The 21,172-nt window shown below is 37.5% G+C and overlaps 2 protein-coding genes across 2 annotated transcripts; both read left to right on the top strand.

The window, feature by feature from the left end:
• Window positions 1–68: 68 nt before the first annotated feature.
• LOC115922243 lies at window positions 69–4,762 on the top strand. Its single transcript, XM_030980743.1, has 3 exons — window positions 69–138; window positions 1,978–2,065; window positions 2,579–4,762. Exons 1-3 carry the CDS (start codon window positions 82–84, stop codon window positions 2,872–2,874), a joined length of 441 nt encoding a protein of 146 aa, XP_030836603.1. The 5' UTR covers window positions 69–81; the 3' UTR covers window positions 2,875–4,762.
• Window positions 4,763–8,807: 4,045 nt separating this feature from the next.
• Window positions 8,808–17,354, top strand: LOC591023 (CMP-N-acetylneuraminate-poly-alpha-2,8-sialyltransferase). Its single transcript, XM_030980732.1, has 8 exons — window positions 8,808–9,006; window positions 9,595–9,838; window positions 11,756–11,881; window positions 12,651–12,822; window positions 13,861–13,973; window positions 14,646–14,735; window positions 15,675–15,913; window positions 17,018–17,354. Exons 1-8 carry the CDS (start codon window positions 8,988–8,990, stop codon window positions 17,248–17,250), a joined length of 1,236 nt encoding a protein of 411 aa, XP_030836592.1. The 5' UTR covers window positions 8,808–8,987; the 3' UTR covers window positions 17,251–17,354.
• The last annotated feature ends 3,818 nt before the right edge of the window (window positions 17,355–21,172 follow it).

Genomic DNA, 21,172 nt, shown 5'->3' with positions numbered 1-21,172 from the left:
ATAGTTATGTTTGTGGAAGAAAAAGACGGGACGAGAAGAAAGGTCGGCTCTTTGACCGATGAGAACATGACTGAGTGGAAGATGTACACGTCATCCTTGCTACAGTCTCACTCGTTGAAGCCTTTTATTGTATACCAGGTAACCATTCACCTGAATGTCATTTAACATTAAAGGGAGTGTATCATGACGAGACTATGTGTCTTTCCCGTGGCCCTACTCGGGGCCAATCGGGTATATAATAATACGACTACGGACGACGCGACCGCAGCATTCACGTGCATGCAACATACGCGAAACCGGAGCGTGAGGAGAACTTGGTCTGTTTCGCGAACGCTGCGCACTGACCCAGTTAATCAAGTCCATTCGTTAACGTGCAGTTGTCCAAAAGAAAACATAGATGGCGTTAACCAGTATTTCCCATGATACACTCCCTTTAATCCTTTAGCAAGATCCATGTGCAATCATAAACACTGGGTTGGGGAGCTTTTCGTATTATAGTTTGGTCAAAAATGTGTTGTGTACAGATGTGGTCAAAGACCGGCTTAAATTTCACATCGTTTTCTCCGTTGGAAATAAGCTTTAAGTTATTGTTAGCTTTTGTGGGTTCTTCTGTCAGGGTGTATCTCTCTCTCTCTCTCTATTGTATATTCCATGATATATAATTTACTAATAAAATCAATCAATAAATCAATCAATCCTTAACCCTTACTGTACTGGGGGGGGGGGGGGGCCTGGGAGGCCCCCCCCCTCGACATTTTTGGAGATCGCGCCGCAACCGCTCGGAATTTTGAATTGTCGTTTCATGACTTTTTTCCTTCAAGTCTTACGCACATTTTGATACCATTTTCGTCGAAATCGGATATACCTGTAAGGTGTTACATAACAATTAGTATGCGCATGTCATCAAAAAAGTGCTATAATTGCATATATTCATGTACAAGCAGAAATGTGAAGATATGAATTGATATCAAATTGCTTTTATATGTTTCTCAAAGTAACTTGATGTATTTCAGAACAAAAGAATACATTAGAAATAAAACAATAGATATAATAACAAATAAAAAACAATGAAATACATAAGAAAATAAAAAGTTGAAAATCGCATCAAATTTGCATAAATTATCATTATTAATTACATCAAATAACTATTTTTTGTGTTAGAAAAGAAGTTTCATATGAATAATGAGTTTCAACATAACAAAAGTGGAGTCTGACAATTTTGTAATGATTCTAGTTCCCTGTATATTACCAGATTAGATATTCATGAATGCGTAATTTGCGTATTCATAATTTATGCAAATTAACCTATGCATTTTCAAATATCATAAAAATAATGAAACCTCATGAATTTGAGATGAAGGAAACATTTATTCAATACATTTTCAAGATTCTTCACAAGTCTACGGACAAATATGTAGAGTTTTCTGTAAAATGCATAAAATTAGCATTTTGCATAATTAATTAGGCTATAACGACAAAAATTTGCATATTAGGAAAAAACTAATTATACCATCTTGTTCCTTACGTAAATATCTACAAACATGCAAATTTTCGCGTTCATCGGACATTCGACGGCCGAGATCATAGGGGGGGGGGCCTCCGAGGCCCCCCCCCCCAGTCAGAGAGTGCTCGAAATAGCCCAGTACAGTAAGGGTTAATACTTCCAACTAACCTGCGTGAGTGGGGTGCTGATATCATAAATCTGGATCCATAGTTTATGAACATGGTTCATTTTTCTTAGATAATTTTCCGCTTCCTTATGCGATAAGTTGATAAAATACCATGATGAATTACATATTTTTCAAACTTTCTAATAATAATCTATCTATCGGTTTTCTACCGTTGCATTCTCATAGCTGAGAGCATCAAACTCACAAACCCTCCCCCTTCTCTCAGGCTGAAATATGTAATTCATAATTGGTGGGCTTTAAGTTTTTCCTTCATAGATAATAAAGTGTTGAATTTTTATTTATTCAGGTCGTGGTATCCATCCAATCCACAAACAATGCTGCAGTAATTGCTATAGATAACTTTGTCGTGTCATCAGCAGCCTGCAACTCTCTCGGTAAATATATTGTCATTTGATTAAATGTCTGTGCGTGCGTGTGTGCGCGCGCCTACAAGTGGGCGTGTGGGACTGTGGGTGTAATATTATGAAGGTTACTTTCCTATACATGTGCAAAATTGTGCATGTATTATTCGTGTCTTGTCTATAGTGACGCGTTTTGTAGCTCTATAAGACCGCTAATAAGTAATATTAAAGGCACACTGCCATACTTGTAGCTACTTGCTCCCTCTATATAGAAAACTTCCCCAATCGGTGCCTGTTGGTCCCCCATGATCCTCTTTTTCTTATGTTAAATGAGAGCTGAGTTAATGAGATAGCCACCTGTCACAGTGACCTCGATGGCTCTCTGTGTGGTCTAATCCCTTCTGGCCCAGTAGTGGTGACGGTCTTTAATTGACTGATTTTGAAGAAAAGGAGATCAGACAATATCAATGTCAAAGCATTCTTTGGCGATATATTTACCCATTGCAATCTTCTTTTTTCTATTCGTGCTTCTATTTGAATTATTAGGATCGTTGAATGGCAGATCACAGACACGATCATCAAGGAGTAGTAACCGTTCTGGTATGGCTGCTGGTATCATTATCCTCATCCTCATCATCGTGGCTGTCTTGGCTGTCTTGCTTTTCATCTATCGTAGTCGCATCCAATCCATAGTTCATCGCTGTTCTCAGTCCGTCACCGAGATGAATTATAAACGTCACGATGTCGCCTTTGTCAACGAAGACAAGAAAGAAGCGGTAGAGATTCCAACCATCATTACTCAAGAACTGGATGCACCCGAGTCTTCCGTTGTCGATGGATAGTCTGTCATCAATGCCGATAAGAAGAGGAACATTGCCCGTGTCTGTGATAGAGGATGGATGGATGGGCATGTCTTGGTGCAAACATGCTTTAGGTGGACCATTCAGACTGACACTTTAAAGAATATCTCATCATGACTTACTAAAGTGTCTCGTAGTTTTTAGAAATTCAAAAGTCTAGATACATGAAATGTTGTTATGCCTTTCTCCAGGTGTTTTCTTTAATGAACCTAGCAAATACAGGTTTATCATGTAATATATATTTCATATAGGCTGGTAATCAAGCATAACATGTGATTCTCTTACATTGTGGAAACAAATATATATATATATGTATAGAGATGGTGTGCAGAAATGAAAGAGAAACTTCAGTATTCGATGCCCTTCAATAATCTATAATGTAAAAACATTGTACCACTCATCAACTCAATGCACAGCGTACTGTTTGCCTAATAATATAACATTTTGGTGGTGCCACTCAAAGAGAAGAAGTCCAGGACTCCCACCTTGAACAGACTTTGGGCGAATGTTGCTCCGAAATATAGCTACGCTTACTATCTGCTTACCTCTTGGTATCTACGTACCTTTTACTATCTGCGTACCACTTATACTATCTTGGTACCTCTTACTATCTGCGTACATCTTACTTTCTGCGTACCTCTTACTATCTGCGTACCTCTTACTTTCTGCGTACCTCTTACTTTCTGCGCACCTCTTAATTATCTGCGTACCTCTTACTATATGCGTACCTCTTACTACCTGCGTACCTCTTACTATCTGTGTACCCCTTACTATCTGCGTACCCCTTACTATCTGCGTACCTCTTACTTTCTGCGTACCTCTTACTATCTGCGTACCTCTTACTATCTGCGTACCTCTTACTATCTGCGTACCTCGTACTATCTGCGTACCTCTTACTTTCTGCGTACATCTTGCTATCTGCGTACCTCTTACTATCTAAGTACCTCTTACTATCTTCGTACCTCTTACTATATGCGTACCTCTTACTATCTGCGTACCTCTTACTGTCTGCGTACCTCTTACTGTCTGCGTACTTCTTAATTTCTGCGTACCTCTTACTTTCTGCGCACCTCTTACTATCTGCGTACATCTTACTATCTGCGTACCTCTTACTATCTGCGTACCTCTTACTATCTGCGTACCTATTACTATATGCGTAACTCTTACTTTCTGCGTACCTATATGCGTACCTCTGTGATATCAGAGGAAGAGGTGAAGGAGTACGGACATTTTTTTGTTTAATGTCGATACTCTTTACAGTATTTCAGGGCACTAGAAATATCTTTCACGATGATTGTATTACAACTTACAAGAATGTTACTGTATTGTTTTCTTGCTAAGGGGACAGAACAAATATTGCACTCCCTTATTTAGAGAGAAATACCTGCCCTAACTCGCCAATTCGGGGCCTTGTAAAGTACTAGAAACACTGTATCCACAATTTATGAGGGATCGTAGCGACCGAACTAGAAAATATGAGTTTAAAGCATTAATTTGAGACTGCGTTTTAGAACAAGAGAAAACTTGTTAAACATGTTTGTATATCGAAATCAATTCACGTTATTTTCTGCTTTATTTCCTTGTTCATGCGAGGGGACCCAATGGGGAGGTCAAAATCGATTACTGCAAACAAGAACATAGATATTATTGCAAGTTGTTACGTCACTCTTATGGAACACCATAGAAAGCTTATCGTTAAATTAAAAACGATTAAGCTACCCCTTTGATAAAGGTCCCTCATTTCTCTCCTTGGTATGGAGTGGCAAATGTAGATTAATGTAGATTAATTAGTACCGTATCGGGATCGATCTCGGGACCTTTGCACTTCCAGCCAAGTGCTTAAACCACTACGACAAGTTCTTAACCCTTACTGTACTGGGGGGGGGGGGGGGCCTGGGAGGCCCCCCTCGACATTTTCGGAGATCGCGCCGCAACCGTTTGGAATTTCGAATTGTCGATTCATGACTTTTTTTCTTCAAGTCTTACGCACATTTTGATACCATTTTCGTCGAAATCAGATATACCTGTAAGGTGTTACATAACAATTAGTATGCGCATGTCATCAAAAAAGTGCTATAATTGCATATATTCATGTACAAGCAGAAATGTGAAGATATGTATTGATATCAAATTGCTTTTATATGTTTCTCAAAGTAACTTGATGTATTTCAGAACAAAAGAATACATTAGAAATAAAACAATAGATATAATAACAAATAAAAAACAATGAAATACATAAGAAAATAAAATGTTGAAAATCGCATCAAATTTGCATAAATTATCATTATTAATTCCATCAAATAACTATTTTGTGTTAGAAAAGAAGTTTCATACGAATAATGAGTTTCAACATAACAAAAGTGGAGTCTGACATTTTTTGTAATGATTCTAGTTCCCTGTATATTTCCAGATTAGATATTCATGAATGCGTAATTTGTGTATTCATAATTTATGCAAATTAACCTATGCATTTTCAAATATCATAAAAATAATGAAACCTAATGAATTTGAGATGAAGGAAACATTTATTCAATACATTTTCACGATTCTTCACAAGTCTACGGACACATATGTAGAGTTTTCTGTAAAATGCATAAATTAGCATTTTGCAAAATTAATTAGGCTATAACGACAAAAATTTGCATATTAGGAAAAAACTAATTATACCATCTTGTTCCTTATGTAAATATCTACAAACATGCAAATTTTCGCGTTCATCGGACATTCGACGGCCGAGATCATAGGGGGGGGGGCCTCCCAGGCCCCCCCCCCCCAGTCAGAGAGTGCTCGAAATAGCCCAGTACAGTAAGGGTTAAACCACCTCCCCCTCCTCCTCGCTTCGGTTTGTGCTACTTTGTACAGATAGATGATTTCTTTTTTTTAGTTCTGGTATCCTCAATCGGTATTTCCGTAATATGGTTTGATAGTCAATATGTGATCTGTTTAATATCAAATATGTAAAAAGCTTCAATTTCTATAAATTCATAATACATTCCAACACGCTTAAAGTAGTTTAATCACTACCTTATCTCTTTTACTTAATCATTTTTGTTTGGTTTAGATGTTATCGTATTGTATATGAAAGATTTCATAATTGTTTACGTAGTTGATTTTAATAATTGATGTATTCACCTGGTGTTAAGCTAGTCTTGTCATCTCTTTGAAAAAATAAAGTTACCATATTTAACAAAAATATCTTCATTCGTTGTGTGCTTGTCATTAATATAGATCTTGAAACAATTTGAAATAAAGACTTTTGTAGCAAATAACAATTAAAAGATTAAGCCACATTATGGTGCGAATGGTAAGATATGTTGTTGATATAACAATATTACAGTCGATAGTACGTTCAATGAAACACTTTTTAACTCTATGCCAAAGACGGTACAAACGATAATCAAACACAATAGCCATACACAAAATGTATGTGTGATGTGTGCGTGTGTGTGTGTGAGAGAGAGCAACGAGATTTTAATTGGCACCATCTTTAAAAATACCCAATATTCTTAATTAAATTTTGTAGGCAATGTTGTAGTAGTATCTCCCGATCCTAATACCATTGTGAATTGCGCAAGGATCTACTTTGGGAAGACGTTACAAATGTTACAAAGTGATCTGAGGGGATTCAATGGCACCAGTGCACAGCAATCGTATACCTATAACGCCTGAATATTTTGATGATGAGCTCTCTAGTTAACTCAAATTATTACAAACAGGTGGTTAGATTAATATTCTCCAGGTTAATTATTTTTTCTAGGGGCTAGGGTAGGGGGCAGTTTCCACAAATTAAAAAAAGAAAAGAAAATGCAATAAATTTTCAATATTTCATTGAATTTTACCCCGGTGACCCACATAAACAAATCCTCTGTACGACCGGGCTCAAGGCATGGGCACACAGAAGATTTTTCTATGTTGGGGACCGGGGGGAATTCAATGAATTATTTAAAATTGATTGCATTTTCTTTGTTTTTTAATTTTTATTTGTGGGAACTGCCCCTACCCCCGCTGCGTACAGTCATGGTTCAGTGGCAAAGCAATGGCCTCGCAACTGTGAGGCCCCAGGATAAAAAAAACGTGTCGATGTGCTATATTAGTGCCCTTTTGTGGGCATTAATCCCCATGACTGTCATTGATGACTTGAGGGCGCAGGTCCCCTCGTTGATATGCATAGTAGCATACACATATGGCTTAAGCAGTCACGCAAAACAAACACTGGTAAATTATTATTCAATAAAATCTGAAAATGTATACTATTATCTAGATGTATTAGGAATAAATCATTGTCAAAATAATTCCATAAATTGAGGTAAAAAATATATATTCCAACTATATGAGCGACAGTGTACATTCATAGATCTCTTTAGACTGGATATCATGAATTCAATTTTGGGTGCTTAATTGTTTAGGATGTTGCTAATCATATTCCCGTTATTTTTCCTCCTTTTCGTTGTTGCTGTTGAGACATCCTGTATGTTTACATGTAGAGAGAGAAAGAGAGAGAGAGAGAGAGAGAGAGAGAGAGAGAGAGAGGGAGTGGAAGGGAGAAAGAAAGGGGAATAATTATATCAACTTTCCCGCGTCCTATACAAACTGACGTACATGTATTTTATCTACTAACTCTTCTCCACTTGTCTATGAAATTCTCTCTCTCTCTCTCTCTCTCTCTGTCTCCCTCTGTCTCCCCCTCTCTCTGTCACACACACAGTTTAACATCTCTTCAAGCAGATACAAATTCCTTGTAGGCATCGTAGGGGGGGGGGGAGTTCATAAATTCTGTCAGGAGCTATAGTTTTTCTAGTAGTATTTCTTCTCTATTTAACTCGTAAATGCCAAACAACATATGGTGAGGAGGGTGTCTTTACTTCAAAATTGAAGTATATTAAAGGCGATCTATTTTTTTAAAATTCCTTAAATGCAACTTATACTGATTTTAGAATTTGTTGGACAGTTGAGGAAATTCCATTATTAGGACTACCATAATGTTTACAATACCCTCACAACACACAAACAAGTGACCATGCATTTGACAACAGGTGACAGGGTTAGGGTAATAATAATCTAGTTTCTTTTTGTATTATGAAATAATTCTTATTTAACAAAGTAGTTATTTGTGGGCTGTGCGTTTTTGTTTGTTTTTTTGTATTAGTTGTTCGTTTTGCTCGCTTGCTTCGCTTTTCCCGCTCTCATATAGTGATGGAAAGACAGGGAAGTTGATACTTGGGTGTACGAACCTACCGAAAATATATGCCATTTTCGTACATACCCTTTGATAAATAGCATATTTACAATGATATGACGTAATCCGGGCTTGATTTGATTTCCTTAGGCAATGAAGTAGGGTACTGGATTTGCCATCAAGTTGATTTCTTAAAATTCCTGTGAGTGCATCGTCAAAATCAGTTTCTTAAACACAACGCAAGGAATAAGAATGATCTCCCTCCCTCCCCCCCCCGCTACTCCCCTGGCCCCCACCTCAAGAGATAAGAGATACAAGAGATACAACCAAGGCGATGTGCTATAGTGCCCTTTGGTAAGGCATTAATCCTCACTACCAGGTCCCTCGGAGGGGACCTAAAGCCATCGGCCGTCTGGTTGCTTACGTACAAGCATTTATGCTTTCTTAGCACTCAGGTAAAATAACCATCACAACCAACCAACCAACCAACCAAGTTAATTATGCCTCGATTCTTCGGGAATCAGAAAACGACAACAACGCCTTTTTGACAAAAACAACAACAACAACAATGGAAACAACCTTAATATTGACCGGTTAAAAACTCGGATTCGGCCCAAAGAGTACGTTTCACTACAATGACACACGAAGACTTTCGAATTGACCCACTGCATACTCGTCGCTTTGTATTTTTTGTATTGTTACGTAATAGTGATCTGCTGTACGTTGAAACGCAAATAGGGTCGATATTACTACCTTTCATGCATTGTCACGGCATATATATACGACATCAACCCGACACAACGAAGGAAGTGCACCATAAAACATAGACGCATGCAGGACTGAAACTCTTACGTGCGTTAATGATGCCCGGGATGATTGTTTGATATAATATTACAGTTCTTCGGTGTTACTTACTTCAATGATCGACACACACATGGGTGAGATGATCGTATTTTATTAATGTACAAATTCATGTACGAAACGTATACTCTGTGTTCATCTATGCACTTTACAAGGCAACCAAAGAACGGAAGTTTCATTTCTATATGAAGATGTGCTCTTCAGAAGTTTCTGTTCCGAAAAATGAACAAGGGGGGGGGGGGATGTTAATTGATATTCAGTCTTTCCCCTTTTTGTTTAGGCCTACAAATCCCATGGGGGAATAAGAAAACATTTCAATATAGAATTTAATTGCCCATTCACGAGAGAAAATTGATTAAAACACGATGGAGTTTTTTTTTTAAAACTTTCAATATTGTAGTTTATGTATTCACAGTTTTTCCCGGTCTCTCTGCTTTGATTGCGGATATTCTTAAAGTATGGATAACTATAAATTGCTTCTTTATACTTATTTTATTCAACTTGGATGATCATGAATTTATAATTTTCAATATTCCATTCGACCGGGAATAAGAAGCAAGTTTAAAAAGACTTTAATTTAGAGCAAATGATGTTATTTAGTGGAAATTGTTATTAATTATTTGTTTCAGTTTATCACGTAATTAAAATTGTTTTTATCTATACAGCTCGGCGCTACCACATCAAGCCTTTAAGGCACAACTTTCAGGTTTATAACAGATCCTCATTCCACTCTGAGAACATCAGTATGTTAGTCATCCTGACTATAGCAACGATAACAGTCTGCACAATAACATATTTCACGGCAAATGCCAGAGAATTAATGGAGACGCGTGCTCGACCAGTCGGTACATCAAGATTAGCGAAACCACCTAAGACGCCACCGCCTGCTGAACCCATGTCCAACCATAAGTATGTTGCTGTTTTAATTTTCCATTCATTATAAGGGAGTTTACAGATAGCACATGGTCTTTTACACATGAAGAAGTTTCACTTTGAGCATATTAGAATAATAACTGCCAAAGTCCTAGATGTGCTTCATGAATACCTTTTGTTTACCCTCTTGAAAAGAAGACTTCCATCTGCGTATCATAGAATGTACCGTTGGTGCATAAATGAATAATGTTACATAACTTTCATGAACGCATATCCAGTATTCATCTCTGTGGGTTTTACCTTTTTGGTACAAACAGGGAGGTGAAAGAAAAGGAGGCGAAACTCTTGTAATTTATTCAAACGCATTCTTGAGTTCTAAAGCGTAACAATGGGATGTGTAACATTCCACTTGGCTTTGAAGTTCCATGCTCCGAACCGCGCTTCCACTGCGGGGACTTTCGGAAGCCAGGCTCCAGTTTTACATTTATTACAAAATATTAAATTACCGGCAAAATTTCAGTGTAAATCAAAAACTTTATAACAAATAAATTTTCAAATTTAAAACTCCGTCCTTCCTTTAATTTGTGTGCCAGAGTTGGTAAAAGAAAAATTACATCCTGTCAAAAACTCAATATTTTAGGATGATGCGCTAATTTGTGCATGCTTTAATGTCCCGTTATTTGATCCATGGTTTACAATCTTCAATAACATTAAGTTTGCTAATGCGTGTTTTCGCGTGTTTTTTGTATTTTTCAAGTTTAAAAAAGGATGAAAGTACACAAGTTTGTGTTCGCTTGTTCTACTCTTTACACATTCAACAATGGATGAGAAATCATTGGAAGGGACAGCGAACAGTTGCAGTGATACCATTTTCTGATGTAGGAATTCTAACTCCTGAAATTTCATGCGCTCTTTTATCTCACCACCTGGTCAACAGTTGCAGATTAGCGCATAACTTTTCGGCGGCTCAGTGGAGCATGGGGTCAAAGGAGAGCGGCTTGATTCCAGTCCTTCTCTATCACGTCCCTGGTACAAATGACCTTTATCTGCCCATGCGCAGATTTTATCTATGAACTGGCTTATTATGACGATTGTGATTCCCATAGTTTCATTCCCCGGCCATTTTTCTGTTTGTATATAATCTAGCGTATCAATTCATATCTAGTCTTCTATCGCGTTGATAATAACTCTCCATAATTATATCGACAATGATAACATTTCAAATTCTTGAGGAATTATTTTAAGTGTGCCAACTTAAGCTTTACCTATCCCAGCCATGACAAAAGGTTATAAATCCATCTACATGTAATATTATTATTATCATCATCTTTAGTAGTAGTAGTAGTAGTAGTAGTAGCAGTAATAGAAGTAGTAGTTACCTTTATTATTATCATTATTTAACAAATTATATTCAATACATTTATCGTTATTTTACTAGTAGTAGAAGTAGTACAAGTATTAATAGTAGAAGTAGTAATAGTATATCAAATTTGTATCCAAGATTTGTCTACCTTTCGTAACTAGGAATTATTTACCAAACAGGAGGTTAATGATGTGTCATACCAACCTCTCCCCAATCATATGCCGAGTTATGTTTTCCTCAATTTGTCGTAAAAAGGGGATATTACAGATTGGGTAAAACTTTGCACAAGTTACGCTTAAATTGCCTAGCGTTGGTCAAACCATGGACCCTATGGGCAAGTATAGTTGCCCTCCTTTGGGCAATATCTACGCCGTGTATTTGAGAGATTTTTAATAATGCAATATAGTTTCATATTTTCATATATAATTATTCATGTTTAATGAAAAGCAATTTTGGTCAGAATTAATGTACCCTCTATTTTATTTTTTAAATTAGCTCTCGATTCATAGACTGTGAAAATGATTCATACGCAATAATAAATCATGATTTTCATTCAACGTGGATTTTATATGTGATTTTTTCCCCTTTAGATCTAACAGTCATTTCACCCGCAACCTGTGGAATTTCGTGGCGAATGAAGCAGAGAAACTCTTTCTATACCAACACTTCCTAGAAACACCGTGGAAACCAAATACAACCAATCAACAAATGTGGAGGTAATCGATAAATGTATTTAATGTATGCATTTTACTAAAAGCGAAATAATAAAAGATGACGATCCATTTTTGAAATAAATTCTGATAAAAAACATTACATGTAGTAAATACACCGTGTCGATGGGGCAGCGAAGCTGATAATGACCCAAATATATCGACGTTTTCTGTGTCCTAAATTGTATGAAGGGTGGGGGCGAATTTTCCCCATTTCTTCAAACATTTTAAATTTTGCTAATTTTGATTTCGAGATGCTTTTGTTAGCATGATCTTTGTTGTACATTGCTGGTAATTTGCGAGCAAGAACAGATTTGGGCCACATTTTCGTTTGAATTACAATTTCTGGATTGGTATTTGTAATGATATTTCAGGCGGATTTCGAGTCATGTAACATAAGAGTTGCTTATAATAATATTATAAGGATATATATAGAGAGAGAGAGATTTGTATATAAATACTTTCCACTTGTCCTCAGTTTTTCAGGTTGCGAGTGGCTGGTTCAATCATATTGCAGCCGAGCAACAAATGAAAATTATAATTTGTTAGTCTATGACGTTTAGCAGCAATGAGACAGTTGACATAATTTATTGTTAAAATGTATTATTACCTTGCAATAATGGATTTACTGAGCTGAAAATCAGTTATATCATTATATTTTCTTAGCTGGATATTCCTCCTGGACACCCCCCCCCCCCGCCCCGGCACCACCCTTCTGCACGAGCGAGTCGTAACACGATGTTCTAACTCATTACATTTCTTTGTTCGATTTTAGATCCGAGTGGAACGAATTGGCAAGTAACCTCACTGCTGATAAAGATTTCATCTTGACACAACAAAATGTAAAAGAGAACGATTCGCTAACGTATAGCTTGTATCGGAAAGTCAAAGGAAAACCAATGAAGCAGTTCAAAGTCACCAAGAAATTGATGGACAATCTTCCTAATGTAAGTATCCATTATTCTACACCATTTTATGTTTTGATATTTTGTTTATTATTTTCTACAATAAATATTTATGTATTTTTCTTTTATTATACCCTAACCTATCCATCACACATTAGTAGATTATTTCCTTAATCACAACCCTACTCCATCGAAATACCCGAACCACAAAGTAGACCAAGGCTAGCCTATACATCAATTATAATTATAGTGACATTGTATAGGGCAAGACTTATATTGTACGATAGATGGAAAAGCACAAGTAAAGGTCAATATAATATGTATAAAATTATTAGATAATAGGCCTATTATTGTATTGTTGCGTTAAAAGACGAAAATGAAAGGTATGCTACTTGTCATGTGCAATCTGATAATTCTCCTCAATTGATGTGCAGTAAACCCTCTTATAAAATGATGACGTGGATCCTAATCAAATGATTAGCGAAATTTTGATAACTACCGGTCATTATCCTATGGTAATGACGGGTCATTGGCGATCATGTTTTGCGATCGTAACCATTAAGATTTCATCGTTTTACTTTTACTCGCGAAAATGGCTGCCGCCGAATTTAAAACGCCTACGTTTGAAATGCTTTCGACTGAAGAAATGAGGGTGAATGATGAGGGTGATTTATCAAATAACAAGGATCCACGTCACAATTTTATAAAACAAATAATACACAGCATTTATACTATCATATTTTGTGTGTAAATATTACACTTACTTTTAGTGTCTTGCGATCAGTGCAGCCCTATCGGCCTCTCTGCTTATCGTTAACCGTTTTCTCTCCATCCCCCCCCCCCCCAAAAAAAAATCAATCTCTCTCTCTCTCTCTCTCTTTCTCTCTCTCTTTCTCTCTCTCTCTCTCTCTCTCTTTCTCTCTCTCTCTCTTTCTCTCTCTCTCTCTCTCTCTCTCTTCATATCTCTGTCTCCTACTCTATATCTCTCTCTCTCTCTCTCTCTCTCTCTCTATATATATATATCTCTCTCATGTCCGCACCTTCCCTCGACAACTGCACTCTCTCTCTCTCTGTTAACAGGCTTCGCCGTTGGATGGTAGTCATTTTGGTCGGTGTAGTGTAGTAGGGAATAGCGGTATTCTACTCGACAGTGACTGTGGAAAACAGATTGATCAGTCAGATTATGTATTCAGGTATATATGAGTCTTTATTTTCATCTTCATTTTCACCCTTTTTCGTTTTCACCCTGTGCCTAAAGTTGCATATTCGTTCATTGAATCTTACTAAATTCCGGCTAAATTCATATAAAGGTGTCCCAATTTGAGACATTGTCCATCTTGTCTTAATAAAAATTAAGTTAAGATTATTGATCAGGTGAGGGTACTGAAGCCCGGTCCCAAGTGCCTAACAAGGAATAAATCTGTATGATGAAAGATGGACCCTTATTCTGTTATTGTTGTGAAGTACATTTATAAATCTCACTCGGAGAACATCTAAATGGAAAGGTATATCCCTTTCTGTGTTATCAGAGAGATATGCCTATTTTATACGTGCATACTGTGGACTAAAAATTGAGCAAAAGTACCCAAACGACACATATTTTATATAAAGATATCAAGGCCTACTTTTGTTTTTTTTCTTTACATCCCCCAAATTTTAAAGGGATGCCACTTTGTCATAACCTAGACTGTTTAATAATTCTAAACTCGTTCCTTGCTCATGTGTCTATTATAATATATTAATGTGATCAATTATTATGATCACACGTATCGTTCGTGTGTTTAATACTTTAATTTGATCAATTACAATCACATGTATCGTTTGTGTGTCTAATACATTAATTTTTGATCAATTTTTTATAACAGGTGTAACACTGCCCCGTTGGAGCCTTTTAGATGTGATGCTGGAATGAAGAGCAACTTAACAACGATGAATCCAAGTATCATTGAGAGAAGGTATGACCTAGCTTAAAGCCACACTGTACTACTTGAAGCTACTTGCTCCCTCTATATAGAAAACTTCCCCAATCGGTGCCTGTTGGTCCCCATTGATCCTCTTTTTCTTATGTTAATTGAGAGCTGAGTTAATGAGATGAGCCACCTATCACGGTGACCTCGCTGGCTAGCTGGGTGGTCTAATCCTTTCTGGTTAAACTAGTACAGCCGGCCTTTAAGTTCAACCCTCGTAGTCATTACTAGAGTCATTGGGGCCTTGGGAAATGTTTGATAGATAAAATGCTCGCTCTTATATCCGATCTACAGGTCTTAAATAGCTATGACTTCATTCATACCGTTGTTGGTGAGAGTAGTAACATCGTGTGTACATAATGTCCATGTCATATCAACATTAAATAATCAAAGTCACATTCATCTACACATTGAAGAGGAGATCGTGAAAAGAAACTCCAATCGCCCTACCCCATAAAGCAAATAAGGCTCTGGAAGTAATGTTGGGCAACCTTTTTCGCGTTTTGGTCGCGAAATGTCGGGGGGAGGGGGAGGGGGGGGGGGGGCAGGGTAACCCTAGTCTTTTTAGAGCTAAGTGTTAGATAGAGCGAGACTACATGGGAATGAAACGCACCTCACAATTAATACATGCTGCGTATAACACATCCATACAGTTGAATGTAAACTTATCTAAAACGCCCCAAGTTTCTTCATCCAGTTTAAAGACTTTATATGTCATTAGAGAGATATTCTAATGTCAATATTATTTGGATAAAGATTCGTTGAGTGAGAAAGTAGCACTTTAATACGGACGGACAATTTGAATAACAAATTATTTACATCTATTAAATTTAGATTCAATATTCATGTAATAAAGATTATTGATAGTCTTTGCAACAAAGTTATTTTCTAAATACCATTCCTGTTTCTTTTTGCATTGAACTTCAGATTCAATTGTCTAAAAAAGGAAGAAAACATATCTTCGTTTGCCAAGGCGATTTCCCAATACAATGATGACATCTGGTTGCCTTGTTTCGGTATCCAGAGTCACACCCAAACATGCTTAAAATCACTGGATGTATACGAGGGACTCAACCCTAGACTACTCGTGGCTAATCCAGCTCATTTTCGTCTCGTATGGGATTTCTGGAGGGAAAGAAAGTTCGGAACTGAACCACTTTCTACCGGTGCGTATTTTCAAACCCATGGGCCCGAATTCACAAAGGAGGTTTTTCAACAAACCTTGGTTTTCGTGCGTCATATGACGCGTATTGACGCGTTTTTACAAACCAGGTTTGTAAAAAAAAAACGCGTAAAAACGCGTCATTATGACGTACATAAAACTCGGTTTGTCGACCAACCTCCTTTGTGAATTCGGGCGATGTTGTTCTTTTTCCATTATTATTATTTGTTTACACCTCTGCCATTGGCTTAATCAATAGCGTATCTAGGGGTGCAAAACAAAAAAAACAAACAAAAAAAACGGAAAAGAGAGTGGGCACAAAAACTCAAAAGAGAGACAGAGGAAGGAAAACTGCTTAGTAATGCTCGAAATTGTACCCTTTATCACTTTGTTGGTGTGGTTCCTTGCGAATTTGTTTTGGTGAAATGCCAAAGATTCCGTTTTTGAGAATTAAAAATACATAATATCAGCCGCTCCGTAGTTTTGCTCCCTCGCTTACAAAGAAGCGTACTAGATAGGGGGGGGGGGGGGGGGGGGGGGAGCGCATTTCTGGTATTTGTGCGCAACATTTTGTTCTTTTTGTTCAGTTTCTAAAAAAGAAAATCCTTCTTGGGGATATGTTTCTCAGCTCTGACATTTTCATTTTGAATTTTTAAAAAATGAAGGTGAAATAGCGTACTGCACTTACCACCCCCTCCCCTCCCCTCCCTCCAAAGAGACTCACTACAATGTGCGCCATATAGTAAAATGATACCGTACCAGTACCAGTACCAAACCAGATATTTTCAATCAAACTAAATATATATATCTACATAGAAGAGAACACTTCACCTTTAAAAATTCATGTAGCTCTGTACTTTGCATTTTGCTCACTTCAGAACGCCCCCATAATTAGGTTTACCATGCACCCCTCCCTACCCCGTTACATAATCATAACAAATGGGGCATCATTGCAAAAGGTAGGTAAGGGTCTCATACTACAAAAATACAAATAAAATGATGATGACAGGGGCAACAAACTTGATTCCCTCAACGTTTGCCAGATTATAGACAGGAATAATTTATTTTTTAAAATTGATTTATTAGATTATTTTTTGTTACCCAACAGGTTTCTATCTGGTGCATGTAGCACTGAGTGTATGTGAAGAAATACATTTATATGGATTCTGGCCTTTCTCAGCTCAACTGGACCCATCTCCAGGGCAGGTTCATGACATACCCTATCACTACTTTGATAATCTGAAAGTCACCAAGAATCACAACATGAACAAAGAATTCCAGATTCTTCTACAAATGCACAAACACGGTCTTCTACAAATGCATGCTGGAAAATGTTCGTGAAATAACATGAATGTGGTGGTGGTGGTTATTTTACCTGACTGCTAAGAAAGCATAAATGCTTGTAAGTAAGCAACCAGACGGCCGACGGCTTTAGGTCCTCTCCGAGGGACCTGGTAATGAGGATTAATGCCTTACCAAAGGGCACTAGCGCATCGACTTGGTTTCGAACCCGGGTCACCGGATCACGAGACCACTGCTCTACCGACTGAGCTATCGCGCCTCCTCCTTGAATGTTACCTTGATCATATGATCTGTCTCCTATACATTGTTCTTGCCTTATATTGGTGCTTATTCCAATTGTGTTGACAGCATAGTTCACATCACATTTTGCTTTGAGATTCGTTTCCTTTCAAACAAACTGACGATATACGAACTGTCTAACGCTACATGTAATGTAAAAGGCTGATTATAGTTGTATTTTCGTAAATGAAGATGGCCATATGTTTCTGTTTACACCACCCATATCACTTGATGACGTAACACTGCCTTTATTTCTCTTCCTCCTATTGTCAAGGGTAAATATCCACTAGCTGTTCTTGTCGTCATGACGGTGCAATTTAAGCCAGTTCATAGAAACAATCTGCGCATGGGCAGATAAAGGTCATTTGTACCAAAATGTTAAAACCCACAGAGATGAATACTGGATACGCGCTCATAAAAGTTATGTAACATTATTCATTTATGCACCAACGGTACATTCTATGATACGCAGGTGGAAGTATTCTTTTCAAGAGGACGAACAAAAGGTATTCATAAAGCACATCTAGGACTTTGGCAGTTATTATTCCAAGATGCTCAAAGTGGAACTTCTCCATGTGTAAAAGATCTGTGGATATTTGGGGTCATTTGTACCATGTGCTATCTGTAAACTCCCTTATTCAGTCATAATTATGTGGCTTGCTCGCCACGCTTTCTCCCTTTCTTGTTCATAGGTTTTGTATTCCTATATGAGGGTTTCCGACGAAGACCCTACGAGGCATGATATAGTTCGGGAATGAAACAACACTTGACTGTAATGCATAGGCCTAAGCCCCACATTGTTCATAAAATATAGAAAATTGATGATTACAAATTAATAAGGAAATAAAAACGATGGTCAAATTGGAGGTCTCCGTCTATATGCCTGAATTAGAATAGTCTCTCAGCAATTCAGTAACTCTAAATATTGCTCACAATTAATCGGGGAGAGAGAGGGGGAGGGGATGGGGGAGGGGGGGGGGGGTGCAGGGCACATTCAAATAGGAGTCAATCGATCTTGTAGCCGTCAGAAGCCAACACCTAAGCTCACAAGCAAGTTATAGAACGTTCTTGGGAAAAGGGAGTTATTAATGAAGGTGAGGAATCAAGCATCTGCACGAGGAAAAAAAAAACATCATCTTCCATATAGAGCAATTATTATAAGAGAGGATAAATAAAGGCATCGCCGCGCTGAGATTGATATTTGTTGTAAAATTCTACCCTCTAATTTAATGAAAGCAACTATAATCAACCGTATACTATACTTAGTTTAAGTTTGTAAGTATCATCATTGAATCTAAAGATATCATATGCTGCCTTCATCCATAGGAAATGAGTTGTCAATTTTTGTTTCACAAGTGTAGGTGTTCACGTATGATTTAAATTCAAGTATGTTATGGAGCCATTTTTGTTAAATATCTATGAATGATTGATTCAAGTTAATTAGAGGCAACCGTCAACGAATAATGATTTTAATATACCCAATGTTTGTCCAATATACATGTTTATATCAGCTTCTATGTTTTTCGAGCCATAATTATACTCTTTCTAATACATGTGTTTTATGATTTTGTTTGCTTTTATTTAAAAATATTTACTGTGGAACTGGTTTGGAATAGAATGTAATTTTTATTGTATGAGACTTTCTTTGTTTTTATTGATTGGCTTTCTTATTTATTATTCATTGTACAAATGTAAATTACTGAACAGATCATTATTTATTTTAGATGCGATTCTTTGTAGTATTGATATGTTGTATGCAAACATTCCATACTTGTATAGAGGAATGATATGAAACGATTTAATGAAAGGATTTGAGACATTGTGTATAGAGTTATGACAATCAACTGAATTGAGACGTTGTAGAGAAAGTAAATGAAATTTAATCAGGTGCTCCTAGAGAAACCAAAGTTAGTTCTCGCTAATATTTTGTTACTTTTTAAGTGGAAATTATTTTCCGGATGAGTAACCCAAATTTGCCCTTTTTTCGGTCACTAAGCTCCTTCAAATCCCAGGGCTTAATATTGTGGGATCTATCAGGCATTTCTTTTGTTGCTGTTGGGGGGGGGGGGGGTTATCGAAGCTAGAGAAATGATCGGGATTCTGCAGATATAATATAAGCCAATCAGCGTTTTAGGAAAATTACCCCATGGACAATCACCTCCCGGAAAATCCCCCCCCCGATAAAACTACCCCCAGGACAATACCCCCGCCCCCGTGGCCTATAATCCTCGAGGACAAATAACCACCGGAAAATTACACACTAGAACAATCACCCCCCCCCCCGTTGACAATTAACCCCCGAGGACAATTAGCCTACTCCCCACCCCTTAAAATTACCCCCCCCCCCTGTTCACTAAAGGGGAAGCCTACCCTGATAATAAGTTGGTTTTAATAAAGGCCATTTTTCGGGGTTAATTGTACTCGGGGGGGGGGGGGTAATTTTTCGGGGGTAATTGCCACGCTGGTAATTGGCCGGGTGTGATTGCCCAGGGGGTAATTGCCCTAGAACCGCGCATGAGCTTCCTCACCTTATATTATCTCAGAATTGTGATTAGCGCGTATAAGACTATCTTTCACACTTGAATAATCAGTTAATATTGATTATGCGCTAAAGAATTGCGCGATGTTTGGTAGAGAAAATCCTATTTCAGCAAGTCATATAAATGTTGGGTTCGATGCATATACGACTCACAAACTCCATAAAGCTCACAGGCGATGGAAATATCCGGGGTAAATGCTAACATACAATCGAGGACAGTAACACCCTGCATCTTACTTTCGTTTAAACTCAGAAAGTAGTAGGGACTTTTAGATTTGCGTGGACTGATACGTGTGACGTCCATTCAAGGCAGTGCATTAAAAGGACGTCGATCGTAGCATAGACCTATTGTCTTCGTGCGAATCTAAAAGTCCCTATTGTCTCATCTGTATTTACTTCACAACTTATAAATAAAAGCAAAATAATCCTCTCATGATTCTTGTACTTGTTTATCCTCATGTCTTGATTATGTCTTATGGCTGATACAGCCACATCCTTTAAAAATACAAGTGAAACCATAATCAAAGTCACATGACATAATTAATCTTGATTCATTGTAGGGATTTACTTTCACTTAAGATCACTGGTTCACATTCAAATAATAATACTTTGCTATGTACCAGTTAAAGTAAACCAATCATACTACTTTCGAAAGAAAGAGAATAGATTGACCATTAAGCATGGAGTTATCCAACTAAAGCATTACTTTTTGATCTCGTCTATTTTCTCTCATTTCCATCTAAACTTCATTCACCTGTGTTAATTTTAACTCTTAAAGCATATCTGCCGTAGTTTACAGGAGGGATTAGACTGCCCTGCAAGGTCACTGGACAGGTGGTTATCTCATCAACTCAGCTCTCAGTTAACATAAGAAAAAGAGGATCATGGGGGACCAATGGTCACCGATTAGGCATTGTTTGTTATATAGAGGGCGCAAGTAGGTACAAGTAATGCAGTGGGCCTTTAAACATCACTTACCTGTCTTCAGTCTTACCATGTTCTAACTATCTCCCCGATCTGATCCTAACCGATTCTACCAGCTCGTTTGGGTATTTCCTTGAAATTAACTTTACCATGAGAAAGGGGTTAAGAGCTCTGTAAAGTGAGATATAAATTGGTATGAAATCCTATCCTATGCTATCG

Source organism: Strongylocentrotus purpuratus, unplaced genomic scaffold, assembly GCF_000002235.5.
Source record: "Strongylocentrotus purpuratus isolate Spur 01 unplaced genomic scaffold, Spur_5.0 spur5_contig_820, whole genome shotgun sequence".
NCBI classification, from domain to species: Eukaryota; Metazoa; Echinodermata; class Echinoidea; order Camarodonta; family Strongylocentrotidae; genus Strongylocentrotus; species Strongylocentrotus purpuratus.
This window is presented reverse-complemented; position numbering and strand designations above follow the sequence as displayed.

Bases quoted from the DNA above. Each gene is read 5' to 3' on its own strand.
- LOC115922243 (XM_030980743.1), top strand. From the start codon at position 82: ATGTACACGTCATCCTTGCTACAGTCTCACTCGTTGAAGCCTTTTATT. The intron at 139-1,977 runs GTAACCATTCAC...TTATTTATTCAG, and splicing joins AGCCTTTTATTGTATACCAG to GTCGTGGTATCCATCCAATC. The intron at 2,066-2,578 runs GTAAATATATTG...TTGAATTATTAG, and splicing joins AGCAGCCTGCAACTCTCTCG to GATCGTTGAATGGCAGATCA.
- LOC591023 (XM_030980732.1), top strand. The intron at 12,823-13,860 runs GTAAGTATCCAT...CTCTGTTAACAG, and splicing joins TGATGGACAATCTTCCTAAT to GCTTCGCCGTTGGATGGTAG. The intron at 13,974-14,645 runs GTATATATGAGT...TTTTTATAACAG, and splicing joins CAGTCAGATTATGTATTCAG to GTGTAACACTGCCCCGTTGG.